At 39.6% G+C, this 12,846-nt stretch overlaps 1 protein-coding gene and 1 long non-coding RNA gene across 2 annotated transcripts in view; both read right to left on the bottom strand.

Annotated features, from left to right (window-relative positions):
- LOC110166740 (zinc finger protein 239-like) overlaps positions 1 to 9,463 on the bottom strand; it is a 10,659-nt gene extending 1,196 nt beyond the window's left edge. The window contains exons 1-2 of the mRNA XM_055155334.1: positions 9,365 to 9,463; positions 1 to 786 (exon numbers count right to left, since the gene is read on the bottom strand). The exon at positions 1 to 786 is cut by the window's left edge and continues 1,196 nt beyond it. Coding sequence (XP_055011309.1) covers positions 1 to 764 — 764 coding nt within the window. The 5' untranslated portion in view covers positions 765 to 786; positions 9,365 to 9,463. The remainder of the gene's footprint in view (positions 787 to 9,364) is intronic.
- Positions 2,386 to 3,660, bottom strand: LOC129409395 (uncharacterized). Its single transcript, XR_008632393.1, has 3 exons — positions 3,420 to 3,660; positions 3,239 to 3,304; positions 2,386 to 2,587 (listed from the first exon to the last, which is right to left on the bottom strand). It is a non-coding gene; the product is annotated as an uncharacterized LOC129409395 (long non-coding RNA).
- Positions 9,464 to 12,846: the final 3,383 nt, after the last annotated feature.

Below are 12,846 nucleotides of genomic sequence, written 5' to 3'. Positions count from 1 at the left end.
TACACGATCAGCCAGGAGTGAGTTTTCATGTGTGTATTTAAACTGGATGATTGAGAGAAAGCTTTCCCACACTGGTCACACTTGTACCGTCTCTTTCTGTTGTGGATTCTCATATGTGATTCTAGATGGCTTGACAGTGGAAAAGTCTTCTCACACACATCACATCTGTATGATTTTTCTTCTGGGTGGATTTTCATGTGTCGATTGAGATGACCAGATTGTGCAAAGTCCTTCCCACACTGGTCACAGCTGTAGGGTCTTTCTCCTGTGTGCATTCTCATATGTGACACTAGAATGCTTGACCGTGAAAATTTCTTGTTACAAACGTCACATCTGTGTGACTTTCCCCCTTTGTGGTCTCTCATGTGTTGATGGAAGTCACCAGATTGTCTAAATTCCCTCCCACACTGGTCACATTCATATGGTTTCTCTCCTGTGTGGATTCTCATGTGCTGTTGGAGGGCACCAGATTGTCGAAATTCCTTCCCACACTGGTCACACTCGAACGGCCTGTCTCCAGTGTGGATTCTCATGTGTGAATCTCGGTTGCTTGACTGTGAAAATCTCTTGGCACAAACACGACATTTGTATGATTTTTCCCCGGTGTGGATTGTCATGTGCTGTTGGAGATGAGCAGACTGTGTAAACCCCTTCCCACACTGGTCACACCTGTACGGTCTTTCCCCTGTGTGAGTTCTGTAATGTCTTTGCAGTTTCGAAGCAGTTGGGCACACCTTTCCACACTGGTCACATGTGAAGGTCATTCTGTTGGTGGATCTTGTAGCTCTGCAAAAGAACAAATCAAAGGAAGTGTCAAGTAAAATCACTTTTTTTAACTGTTCAAATGAAGTAACTCTAACTAAAAACACATAACTTTGGTCAGTTCCTTTGCGCAGTCGTCTGTCGGCCACCGAGTACAAGTGTGATTTTAACGCAGACCATTTGGACTTTATGGCCAATGTCACAGTGAAATACGATAAATTACGCACTGTAGGAGATTAGGCTGTTAGTCGCTCTGGATTATAAGTCGCACTGTCATTAAATGGTCTATTTTTGAACTTTTTTCACAAATAAACCGTGTGGGACTTTAAAGCAAACCCCACAGTTGGATGGGTGAGTGGTTTTGTTTGTTTGTGGCGTTCACGGTGACTCTGGGCTTTGTTCAGTTGTGGCGTGTAGGGAGGGTGCTGTCTGGGACCAACGGATTGTCGGCGTGTTCGCAGTGACTCAGTTGTTCAGTCGTGTCTAGAAGTGGCACATTGCCCTCGCTTTTTCGGTTCGTTCCTCCGTTCCGTTCCTCGTCGGCGTGGAGTGATGAGTGTGTCTGTGGGTGTGTTTCGCTGTGCGGTCGCTGTCTGCTCCGTGTGTTTGTGTGTTCTGCGGCTTTGTAGTTTACTGAAGTCATGCTGGGACACCTGAGTGGATTTGTGTATGGGGAGCTCTGGATTGTGGCGCACAGTCGTTTTTTGATGCGATTGGAGGCTTAAGAGCGTGTCTAATAGCCCGGAAAATACGGTATTTGAAATAGTGGTTGAACCCAAAAGAATAATAGTTCCAGTAATACGACAAAACACAATAATGGCACATCCGGGGCAGTAGCCATTTTGGTAGACAAAAAGCATCCGTATCAACAAGTCAACATCGTCAACAGTTATCGGCGAGTTTTAAGTTTTCAAAGTAACGTTTTTGATCCTCAACATTCAGTGACTTAGAGTAAGATGATGAAGTCACGTCAAAACTATTAGATGCAAAACCTACTACAAAATAAGACGATTTTTCCCATGACAAACAAACACAACTGTCAACACAAAAGAGCGGCCCCACTAAAGCCCGATGTAAACAAAAACAGCGTTTTCTCATATAGTTCCTGTTAGGGGTGTGCAAAAATATTGAAATATCGATATATCGTATCATTTGTTGTGATGAAACTGTATCGATATATCGCCAAGAGTATTTTTTGGTATATTTTACTGAATTATTTTGTTACAGAGCTACAGTTTTGTTGTTTGTTTAGAGGAAGGAAACTCGTTTAAGTGACAAATTTGACATTTTCACTGTTTTGATGATTGAAATGTTTGTGTTTCATTTGAACTTTGCTCAAGATGTGTTTTAACAAATGCTTTTAGTGTCACAGGCACAATTTAGACTTTATTTTTTATTGACATTTTTTTTTTTTTTTATTTAATTTTATCGAATTGATATGAAATATATCATATCGAATCGAAAGTGTACTGTATCAAGATATGTATTGTATCGGCAACTTCTTAATGATACCTGTAACGCAAATGTGTTAGGGCTAGGGGCAGACTACGGCCACAAAAGCAGCATCAGAAGAATGTTCTTTGAGGAGCCCGAGTGTGAATGAAGAGACACAAGTCATAAATATGAAGTTGGGTGAAGTATATTGAAAATAAATTTTTACAGAGCACAAGAATAACAAACAAAATTTAAAAAAAACAGTCCAGTTATTTGATTCAGGTTAAATTAAGTTCAGGTTTTTTGGGTAAACTCGCCATCGTTCATTTCCTGGTTGAGTCGAGTGTTTCTGCAAAGCTGGAGTTCAATCAGTCCATAGAAAAAACCTGACCTAAAAAAGGCCAAAAAACAAATGAATATCATTTAAATGAAACATTAACAGGTCCTAAATAACCAAAAATAAATTAAATGTATGCATAAACATACAAGAACAAGGGAATCAATACATTCAAAATATCAATTAATTCAGTTATCAGAATACACAATAATAAATTAAATGCAGTCATTGACTAAGACCCAAAAAGTCCATAAGGATTAACATTTAACAATTACAATTAATATTCAATTCATGAATGAATTCAATGTCAATAAGTGAAAGAAAATTAATATCAATTAAATAAGTTATTAAGTTTATCATTTAAATCATTAAATTAAATTAAATTATTAATTAAGTTAGTTAATAAATCAAGGAAATTCAATAAGTTATCATAATTAAGTGAGTTGATCATAATTAAGTGCACTTAAATCAAAAAGTTATCAAACAATGCCCAAGCAGAAGCAATATCAATATGGTTCAAAGTAAAGTGCGTAGCTACGCTCAATTCAAATTGACGAACTCCACCGGAGTTTTAACAATTACTAACAACTGTGCTAAAACTGCACAAATTAATCAAGGTCACGAAAAACAAAGTTAGCGACTACATGAAGCAATCTTTTACCTTAATTTCGGCTTTCTTATTAGGACAAAAGAAAAGTCAGATACCTTCGAATTTCGCATTGCGATCTCCTCTCCACACACGGCCAGGTGCGCACAATCGATATGGAGGCTCTATGAGGATCGGAGACGTGGCATTAGCGATTTTTACAGTATTAACTAGTTTAACGAAATTGTTGAAAGTGATCATTAAATCGGCAGCATTCTAATAATGTGGCAAAACACTCACCTAATTGTGGATGCTGTACTATTCGTAGTTAACAAGTTTAGTGAAATTGTTTGCCGACGCGCCCAGACCCCAGCCACAGCGGAGCGGAGGAGGAAGTGACACTGTGACCCCGCAACTTAAAGGAAGTGGGGGAGATCGGGGTGAAACGGAATTGACCCGCAACAATAAAAGTCTCAAATGCGGGTTACATACCCAGCCCGAGTTCCTCTAATAAGTTCCAAAGGTCCACAGGGAGATGTGCAGGTACATTTTTATCTTACCACAAAGGCAGATCTGGGAAACAATCAATATATAACTTTTAAAAATTAATATGTTATCAATCTTATTTTAATTTCATCCTACAATCCACTGAGTTTTAAACACAGTCATCGACAGTGTTGTTTTACTTTTAAAATGTAATCCCCTACAGATTACAGATTACATCCCCCAAAATGTAGTTTGTAACATAATCCATAAAATTATTTAAAGTGAGTAATGTAATCTGAATACTTTGGATTACTTGATATTGTCGTGTTTTGTAAAACTACATGAATGTAACAACCACATCCTGAAAATTCATGTTGTTTTCTTCAAATTGTCTGTTGAGCCCAAGTCTCCATGAACAGACTTTTGTTTTACTGTAGAGAAGAAAAGACGAAGATCTGAACATGAGAAGTTTTGTTTTGTCTGATAAAAGAAAAGAAAAAAAAAACGAAAAAAAAAAACAAGACTTTACTTAAACATATTAAAAATATTATTGATAGAGAAATGATTTTTATATGAGACACTGCTGCTTTAAATTATGTCCAACTACTGTTAGTGTCATATTGTTTAGACCTGATTTAGTCCTGGTTTAGTCCTGGTTTAGTCCTGGTTTTAGACCTGGTTTAGTCCTATTTTAGACCTGGTTTAGACCTGGTTTAGACCTGGTTTAGTCCTAGTTTAGACCTGGTTTAGACCTGGTTTAGTCCTAGTTTAGTCCTAGTTTAGACCAGGGGTCTCATTTATAAAACTTGCTTACGCAAAGATCCGTGCGTGCGCTTCCTACACCAACCGCGGTATTTATAAAACTCGCCTAAGGCGTGGCTCTTTGCTTAACTCTACACCAACTCGGGAACCTCCTGTAAGTTCTACGCAAAGTCTGGAGACACGGGGAAAAAGTGACACTCGTGGAGAGAAGCAGAAGTGAACAGAGTTTGAGGAAGTGTTTGATCAGAAAATCCACGTATATAGAAGAATTACCTTCAGATTTGTGCATTTAAGTGTTTGGTTCAACAAAATACGGAGAAGGGCTGTTTATTCCACTCATTATTCTCCACAATATTAAACATTTGACACTCGTGCACGAGCGCGGCCACGTTCCCGGACTCGGTGCAGCGCAGAGTCCCACAGTCCACACCGCGACCATAGACTCATATAGAACACAGACTGACCAACACAGAGGACGACATAATGACCCGACCTGAGAGTAAACTCAGCCAGGCTTTGATTTAATGAACGCAACTTTAACACTTTTACTTTAGTCTTTACGCACCGAGCGCCAGAGTGACCTGAGTCTGCGCACGACACGAAGCCCACTGCCCGAACCAGACCCCAACCAAAATCTTCCCCTACACACTCTCACAGACCCACACTCACAGACCCACACTTGACTCACAGTCACAGACCCACACTCACAGGACCCACACTCACAGACCCACACTCACAGAGACCCACACTCACAGACCACAGACCCACACCCACACTCACAGACCCACACTCACAGACCCACAGACTCACAGACCCACACTCACAGACCCACCCACTCACAGACTCACAGACCCACACTCACAGACCCACACTCACAGACCCAGACTCACAGACCCACACTCACAGACTCCAGACCCACACTCACACCCAGACCCACACTCACAGACCCACACTCACAGACCCACACTCACAGACTCCACACACTCACAGACCACACACACAGACCACAGCACACTCACAGACCCACACTCACACACTCACAGACCACACACACCACAGACCCAGACCCACACTCACAGGTTCAGCAGTTTGGATGTTTCGTGTGGACTTTAATTGGCAGAATAACATCTGTATCTGATGTGTTTCGTGTTAAATCTGTGTCCTCGTGTCCCTCCCTCGCTCCTTTCCCTCTCCAGGGGAGGGCATCTGAATCTCTCGCACGTGCTCATAATTTGCGCGTGCACGTATCTACGTGTATATGCATAAACACAGGGCCAGTCCTCACACACTTCATAGACAGACTTAAAAATATAGCGATAAAACTCTTGAAACAGCGAAAAAACACATGTGTTTTACTGCAAAGATGTGCTGCCTAAATATTATAAAAAATTATTAAATGAACAGATGAGTCATTGTTGTCACTTTTAGTTTTGTATTTATTTATTAAACAAGGTTTAATAAAGTGTTTTATCGTGATCACGTGGTGCTGCGTGGAGCCTCCTCCTCCCTCTGTCCCGCGTGTCTCGGTCAAACCCACTGATTATCGGCTCATGTTTAGGGAAATCTCATTCACGAGTCACTTTACCTGCTCCTTTTATGGTGAGGTGGAGGTGTGAGGGGGCGTGGTCTGTCCTTTTATGGTGAGGTGGAGGTGTGGAGGGAGAGGACGTGACGTGACGTAGGTTTACGTGCGCAAATTGTAGTTGCAGGTGGATTTATAAAGCAAAGACTGCGTGGTTTGGTGCGTGCGGTGGGTTTTCTAAATATGGAGTTTGCGTGGCGCACGACTGTCGTAGCTACTACACTTTTCTTTTACATATTAAGCCATGCTAATATTACTAATCTTTTTAATATTTTGCAAAAGGCGGGACCATTACTAAACAAAGTGTGAATTGTAAACTATGTTAAACTAGTATTTGCTGTACTAATGGCTCTGAGTGGAGACTCACACTTGTATGTTTTTACCGGTGAAGGGAGAAACTTGGCACCTGAACAATCCCAAACTGCACCAAACCACATTTGACTTCTGCTCGGACTGTTGGCTGCAATTCAGCGTCAGTCTGTTTTATCATCATGTGGTAAGTGAATAAATATGGTTTCTGTTCCCGTGAGACTGAATAGTTGGTGACATTGGTTGACGCTTGCAGCCAAATAAGACTAAACGTGAAGTGAACTTGTGGTCACGTTGTGCTCGTTATCATCTGTTAGCCGCTAACAGAGAACAGCTAATGCTAACAGTTAACGGTGTGTGAGCCGGTAGAGATGAACGGAGGACGAACTCCGCGACTAAACCGCGGCTCGAGCGGATCACGCGACGAAAAATACTGTTTTAATCAAACTCGGGCGGGTGGCGGTTTAACGACGCATGGACCCATAGAAGTCCTCACGTCCACCGTGTGCACCGCGCCTCAGAACTAAACCAGGTCTAAAACCAGGTCTAAAACCAGGACTAAACCAGGTCTAAAACCAGGACTAAAACAGAAGAGCGTCTCCTCCTGTAGGCCGCGCGAATCCAATTTTAGAATGAATGTATAGAGTTGGTGTTTTTTTTTTGTTTTTTTTTTAATCGAGACTCGTTTTCGTTGTTTGCTATATGATTGTTCTAAAATCTAAAATCGTGGGTGCAAATGGAGAGTTTGGAGTTAAAATTTTTAGATCATCACCACAAAATTGCATATAAGCTTTGGTTGGAATTAAACACTAAATTAAACACATATTTTGTGTTTTACAGGTGACTACTCAACAACATGCTGGGGAGCTGTAAATACTGTGAGTTCAGCTGTGATAAGAGAGGTTACTACCTCAGACACTACAGAACACTCATTTCTTTTTTTTTTGTCTGGAATTCAAAAGGATTGTGGGAAAAGACCTGCACCAGGAATTTTATTCTGCCCTTGATAACCACACTACCCATTTTACTGAAAGTTTTAAAGCTAAGAGGGGCAACGTGGGTGACAGTTGGCACAGCTTTTGCAGCAAATACAGGTAAAACTTTTGTAACCCGGATAAAAATACATGTGCAGTAAAAGCATAAGTTCATAACAGTTAATCTAAAATGGATAAAAAGATAATTAATTTTTATTCAAATACATAGTTCATGTTAATGGTTAAATGTATATTTACAAAAGTGTTTGCGTCTCTGTATATTTCTTTTAACTTATACAGTATCCATTTTCTGTCTTACAGTCACTGGATTCTACTGAAAAAAGGACAGTCACACTCAGAGGGCTTCCTGACTCACTCGGAGACAATCCCACTGAATTCTTCAAATCTAGCTTTGTAAGTGTACATTTTGTTTGTAATGTGAAACTTTTAGAATGTGACATTTATTGTATAATTTGAATATAGTAGTCTATACATTACGAGCTCCAGCCATTCCATGAATATTATTTATCTTAAAGTCAGATTATTATTGATTTTCAAATATTTGTTTGAACATTTGAAAATGCTTGACCAAATAGTTATCATGTCAGTATAAATTGAATTTCATACAATTTATGTTTTGTCATTCTTATTGAGTCTGTTGTAGTTCAGTAATTTCATTCACTAATGGTTATGTTTCTGGCATTAATGTTTTTGTTTTTCTTTAGGATGGTGATGAATCCTTTCGCCAAATGGACTTTGGGATCTTGTTAGTAAATCTGAAGGTGTCTCTCCTCCAACACCAGATCTTCACCCAAAGCAAATGCTGTTACAGGGAACAAACAGAAGACTGCACTTTATTCAGGTTTAAGCATGTTATTATTGCACTATTTTTGCAATAAATTTGTGAGAAAAAAATTGTCATTTTATGTCAGTTATTAAAAAAATATTTATAATTTGCATCTAATTATGATAATTAATAAACATATTCAATAAATACTCATAAATATGAGAAATACATACTGATAAAAATAAGTAATGATTACTGTAATACACAAGTAATGGTTAGTTAATTACTTGTAAACATTAGTTTTAGAAACTTAAGTTCTTTAGTAATGGGTTATCTTGGACAGAAGACTTTATGTAAACAGAGCTTGATTTGTTTAGTTTTTGATATTGTAAAAACTAGACATCCCAGTGCAATCACTCACCACGCGCGGTTTTAGTAATGATTACTAATTTGGGTTTACAGTGTAGGCGTACGCACTAACTTACGACAACTCCTGCGCAGTTTTTATAAATGAGGCCCCTGGTTTAGAACTGGTTTAGTCCTGGTTTAGTGCTGGTTTTAGTGCTGGTTTTAGTTCTGGTTTTAGTTCTGGTTTTAGTTCTGGTTTTAGTCCTAGTTTAGTCCGAGTTTAGCCCAAAATGTGAAAACAGGAAAATCCCTCTGTGTAATCCACTTATTTCAACAAAGTAACTGTAATCCAATTACCACTCACTGAAACAGTAACTGTAACTGAATACAGTTACTCATAATTTGTACTCTGATTACTTAATTCTGGTACATGTAATCTGTTACTCCCCAACACTGTTCACCCAACAACAACAACTTAATCCAAAAGGGAAGTGCAATTTCTCACATATCAAAAATACTCAATTGTTGTCAATAAATCAAATTACATGAGTCGAGATCAAAATTCTCAAGCAAATGATCTCAAGCTGGGCAATAAATCAAAAATATTGGTATCTACGTCACTTCATTTATATTCAGTGAGGAAAACCAAAATAGAAGCCGATAGCTTATTTCGCGTTCGCTCAAAAAGTTGGAGTGAATCAAAACGGACTAAATTAATTCTAAAGGGGAGAATAATGAGTAAACGAACGAATCCTTCTAGTAAAACAGATTATTATCTACAATTCGGCTTGAATGTAAACGTGAAATATTTAATTATTATAATCTTTATTTTAAAAAGTCCAAGCGCGAGTAAACGGCGCTAACATCCACAGAGTGTTAAAGGGGTTTTGAATGGGAGCGGAGCAGCGCGAACAAACAACACGCTAAGTTCTTCTAGAAACAGAAACACGAGCGATAATCACAAAAATACTGCACCGATCACTGCTCAACAACTCACCGCTGACGAAGAGGAAGATTAGAATCCGATAAAATCCACCAGTTTGTCCCACAGACCGTAAATATGAGCGAGTCTTTTGCACAGTCTGTGGTTTGTCCCTCACGCGGACCCGTAATGGAGCTGTCAAGGACCAAAAAAACAAGATAAGTGTCTGACGTTCTGGGTTTTTTTTTTTTTTTTTTTTTTTATGTATTTATTTATTTTTTTTACTATTTTATTTATAAATTTCGTCAGCACATTACAGACAGTGTTGGGAGTGTTACTTTTAAAATGTAATCCCCTACAGATTACAGATTACACACACCAACATGTAGTTTGTAACATAATCCATTAAATTACTTAAAGTGAGTAATGTAATCTGAATACTTTGGATTACTTGATTTGCTGTAGAGAAGCAAAGACGAGGAAATCTTCACATAAGAAGTTTTGTCTGATAAAAGAAAATAAACAGTTCAGACTTTATTTAACCAAATTAAAAATATTATTGATAAAAGACGAAGAAACACGTCCACACAGCAGGATTTAGACCTGGTTTAGACCTGGTTTGGATCCAGTTTAGACCTGGTTTTAGTCTTGGTTAAGACCTGGGGCCTCATTTATAAAAAACTGCGCAGGAGTTGTCGTAAGTTCGTGCGTACGTCTGTAGCTACGACAGTCGTGCGCCACGCAAACTCCATATTTACAAAACCCACCGCACGCACCAAACCTGCAATCTTTGCTTTATAAATCCCGCCCCCTCCACACCTCCACCTCACCATAAAAGGACAGACCACGCCCTCTCCACACCTCCACCTCACCATAAAAGGAGCAGGTAAAGTGTCTGGTGAATGAGATTTCCCTAAACATGAGTTGATAATCAGTGGGTTTGAGACACGCGGGACAGAGGGAGGAGGAGGCTCCACGCAGCACCACGTGATCACCACAAACACTTAAACAAGTTTAATAAACACAAAACTAAAAGTGACAAGAACGACTCATCTGTTCATTTAATCATATTTCATCATATTTAGGCAGCACATCTTTGTTACTGACATTGATAAACACTTTATTTTGCATTGGAAGAATGTATTGTTTGGCTTGTTTGATTCTCAGTTACAAAAAAATTCGATCTACCTAATTAATCTATTATTATTAATGTCAAAGTATCATATCCACTCATGTAAATTTTCTGGTAAGAGGCCAACCTTTGTTGCTTTCTACAATAGTTTCAAACAATACATTCTTTCAATTCAATTTTCTAAGAAACAGAAGGCACTCGAGACTGTAGAAATCTGTACAGCTCTGAATGTTTTCACTTCAACTCTGACCCCCCCTAGTGTGAAAGTATAGCATTTCCCCCTTTCCTGTCCTCTTTTATTTCCCCCTCCTTTCTTTTTTATTACTTAACTTTTTATTTATTTTATTTGCACGTTATATGATACAATGTTTGAATGGTAATCACAGTTCTTTGTACACTGCTGTACGTATACACCACTTTTTCTTTCAATAAAAAAAATAATTAATTAATAAAAAAAAAACACACACACACACATACATCAGATACAGATCAGGAGCTGTTATTCTGACAATAAAAGTCCACATCAAACATCCAAACTGCTGAACCTGTGAGTGTGGGTCTGTGAGTGTGGGTCTGGGTCTGTGAGTGTGGGTCTGTGAGTGTGGGTCTGTGAGTGTGGGTCTGTGTGGGTCTGGGTCTGTGAGTGTGGGTCTGTGAGTGGGTCTGTGGGTCTGGGTCTGTGAGTGTGTGGGTCTGGGTCTGTGAGTCTGTGAGTGTGGGTCTGTGAGTGTGGGTCTGTGAGTGTGGGTCTGTGAGTGTGGGTCTGTGAGTGTGGGTCTGGGTCTGTGAGTGTGGGTCTGTGAGTGTGGGTCTGTGGGTCTGTGAGTGTGGGTCTGGGTCGGGATGGACACAGACATTATTCTGTTCTTCATACAGTCAGAGAGCAGCTCTCATGTGCAGGAGCTCCACATTACACAAACATGTAGAGAATATTTAAGGTTGGGGTCAGGTTTGGACAGTAGGGTTCATGTCGTGCGCAGACTCGGGTCACAGACTCGGGTCACAGACTCGGGTCACAGACTCGGGTCACAGACTCGGGTCACAGACTCGGGTCACTCTGGCGCTGGAAGCATAAAAACTAGAGTAAAAGTGTTAAAGTTGTGTTTAGTCCCAGTGTTTCATTAAACCAAAAAAGCTCCTGTGTCCGAGGGAAGAGTTTAGTCTCAGGTCGGGTCATTATTTCGTCCTCTGTGTTGGTCACAGTCTGTGTTCTGTAGGAGTCTGTGGTCTCGGTGTGGACTGTGGGAGACTCTGAGCTGCACTGGGAACGTGTCCGCGCTCGTGCACGAGTTTAAATGTTTAATATTGTGGAGAATAATGAGTGGAATAAACAGACCTGCTCCCTGTTTTGTGAACCAAACACTTAAAATGCACAAATCTGAAGGTCATTCTTTTATATACGTGGATTTTCTGATCAAACTCTTCCTCAAACTCTGTTCACTTCTGCTTCTCTCCACGAGTGTCTCCAGACTTTGTGTAGAGTTTTGTTTAGAGTTTGTGTAGAGTTTACAGGAGTCCAGAGTTGGTGTAGAGTTTAACAAAGCTCCACGATTTAGTCGAGGTTCATAAATACCGCGGTTGGCGTAGAGAGCGACTACGCAAGGATTTATGTGTAAACGAGATTTATAAATGAGGCCCCAGATCTTGGATCAACGGACGCAACATAAACACGATCTGTACGACACAGAAGAAGTTTAATGTTTAGAGGGTTGTAAAAATACACACGATTTTGAGTCAACTTAAAGTGTTGTACAGTTGTAGGGAGTATTATCTGTTACATAAAGGTGAGTTGTTGTACAGTTGTAGGGAGTATTATCTGTTACATAAAGGTGAGTTGTTGTACAGTTGTAGGGAGTATTATCTGTCACATAAGGTGAGTTGTTGTACAGTTGTAGGGAGTATTATCTGTTACATAAGGGTGAGTTGTTGTACAGTTGTAGGGAGTATTATCTGTTACATAAAGGTGAGTTGTTGTACAGTTGTAGGGAGTATTATCTGTTACATAAGGGTGAGTTGTTGTACAGTTGTAGGGAGTATTATCTGTTACATAAGGGTGAGTTGTTGTACAGTTGTAGGGAGTATTATCTGTCACATAAGGGTGAGTTGTTGTACAGTTGTAGGGAGTATTATCTGTTACATAAAGGTGAGTTGTTGTACAGTTGTAGGGAGTATTATCTGTCACATAAGGGTGAGTTGTTGTACAGTTGTAGGGAGTATTATCTGTTACATAAGAGTGAGTTGTTGTACAGTTGTAGGGAGTATTATCTGTTACCTAAGAGTGAGTTGTTGTACAGTTGTAGGGAGTATTATCTGGTGAGCAGGAGTGTCCATTTACATTTTTACAGTCTACGATTGAACCTAATATTAGTTCTGTCAAAGATTCATACGGAAAGTGGGCGGATGGATGAATATTGTTGTAAATTTG

Source organism: Boleophthalmus pectinirostris, unplaced genomic scaffold, assembly GCF_026225935.1.
Source record: "Boleophthalmus pectinirostris isolate CB_2022bp ecotype Guang Dong unplaced genomic scaffold, ASM2622593v1 HiC_scaffold_2, whole genome shotgun sequence".
NCBI lineage: Eukaryota > Metazoa > Chordata > Actinopteri > Gobiiformes > Gobiidae > Boleophthalmus > Boleophthalmus pectinirostris.
The sequence above is the reverse complement of the archived record's forward strand: the minus strand, read 5'-3'. Positions and strand labels throughout refer to the sequence as shown.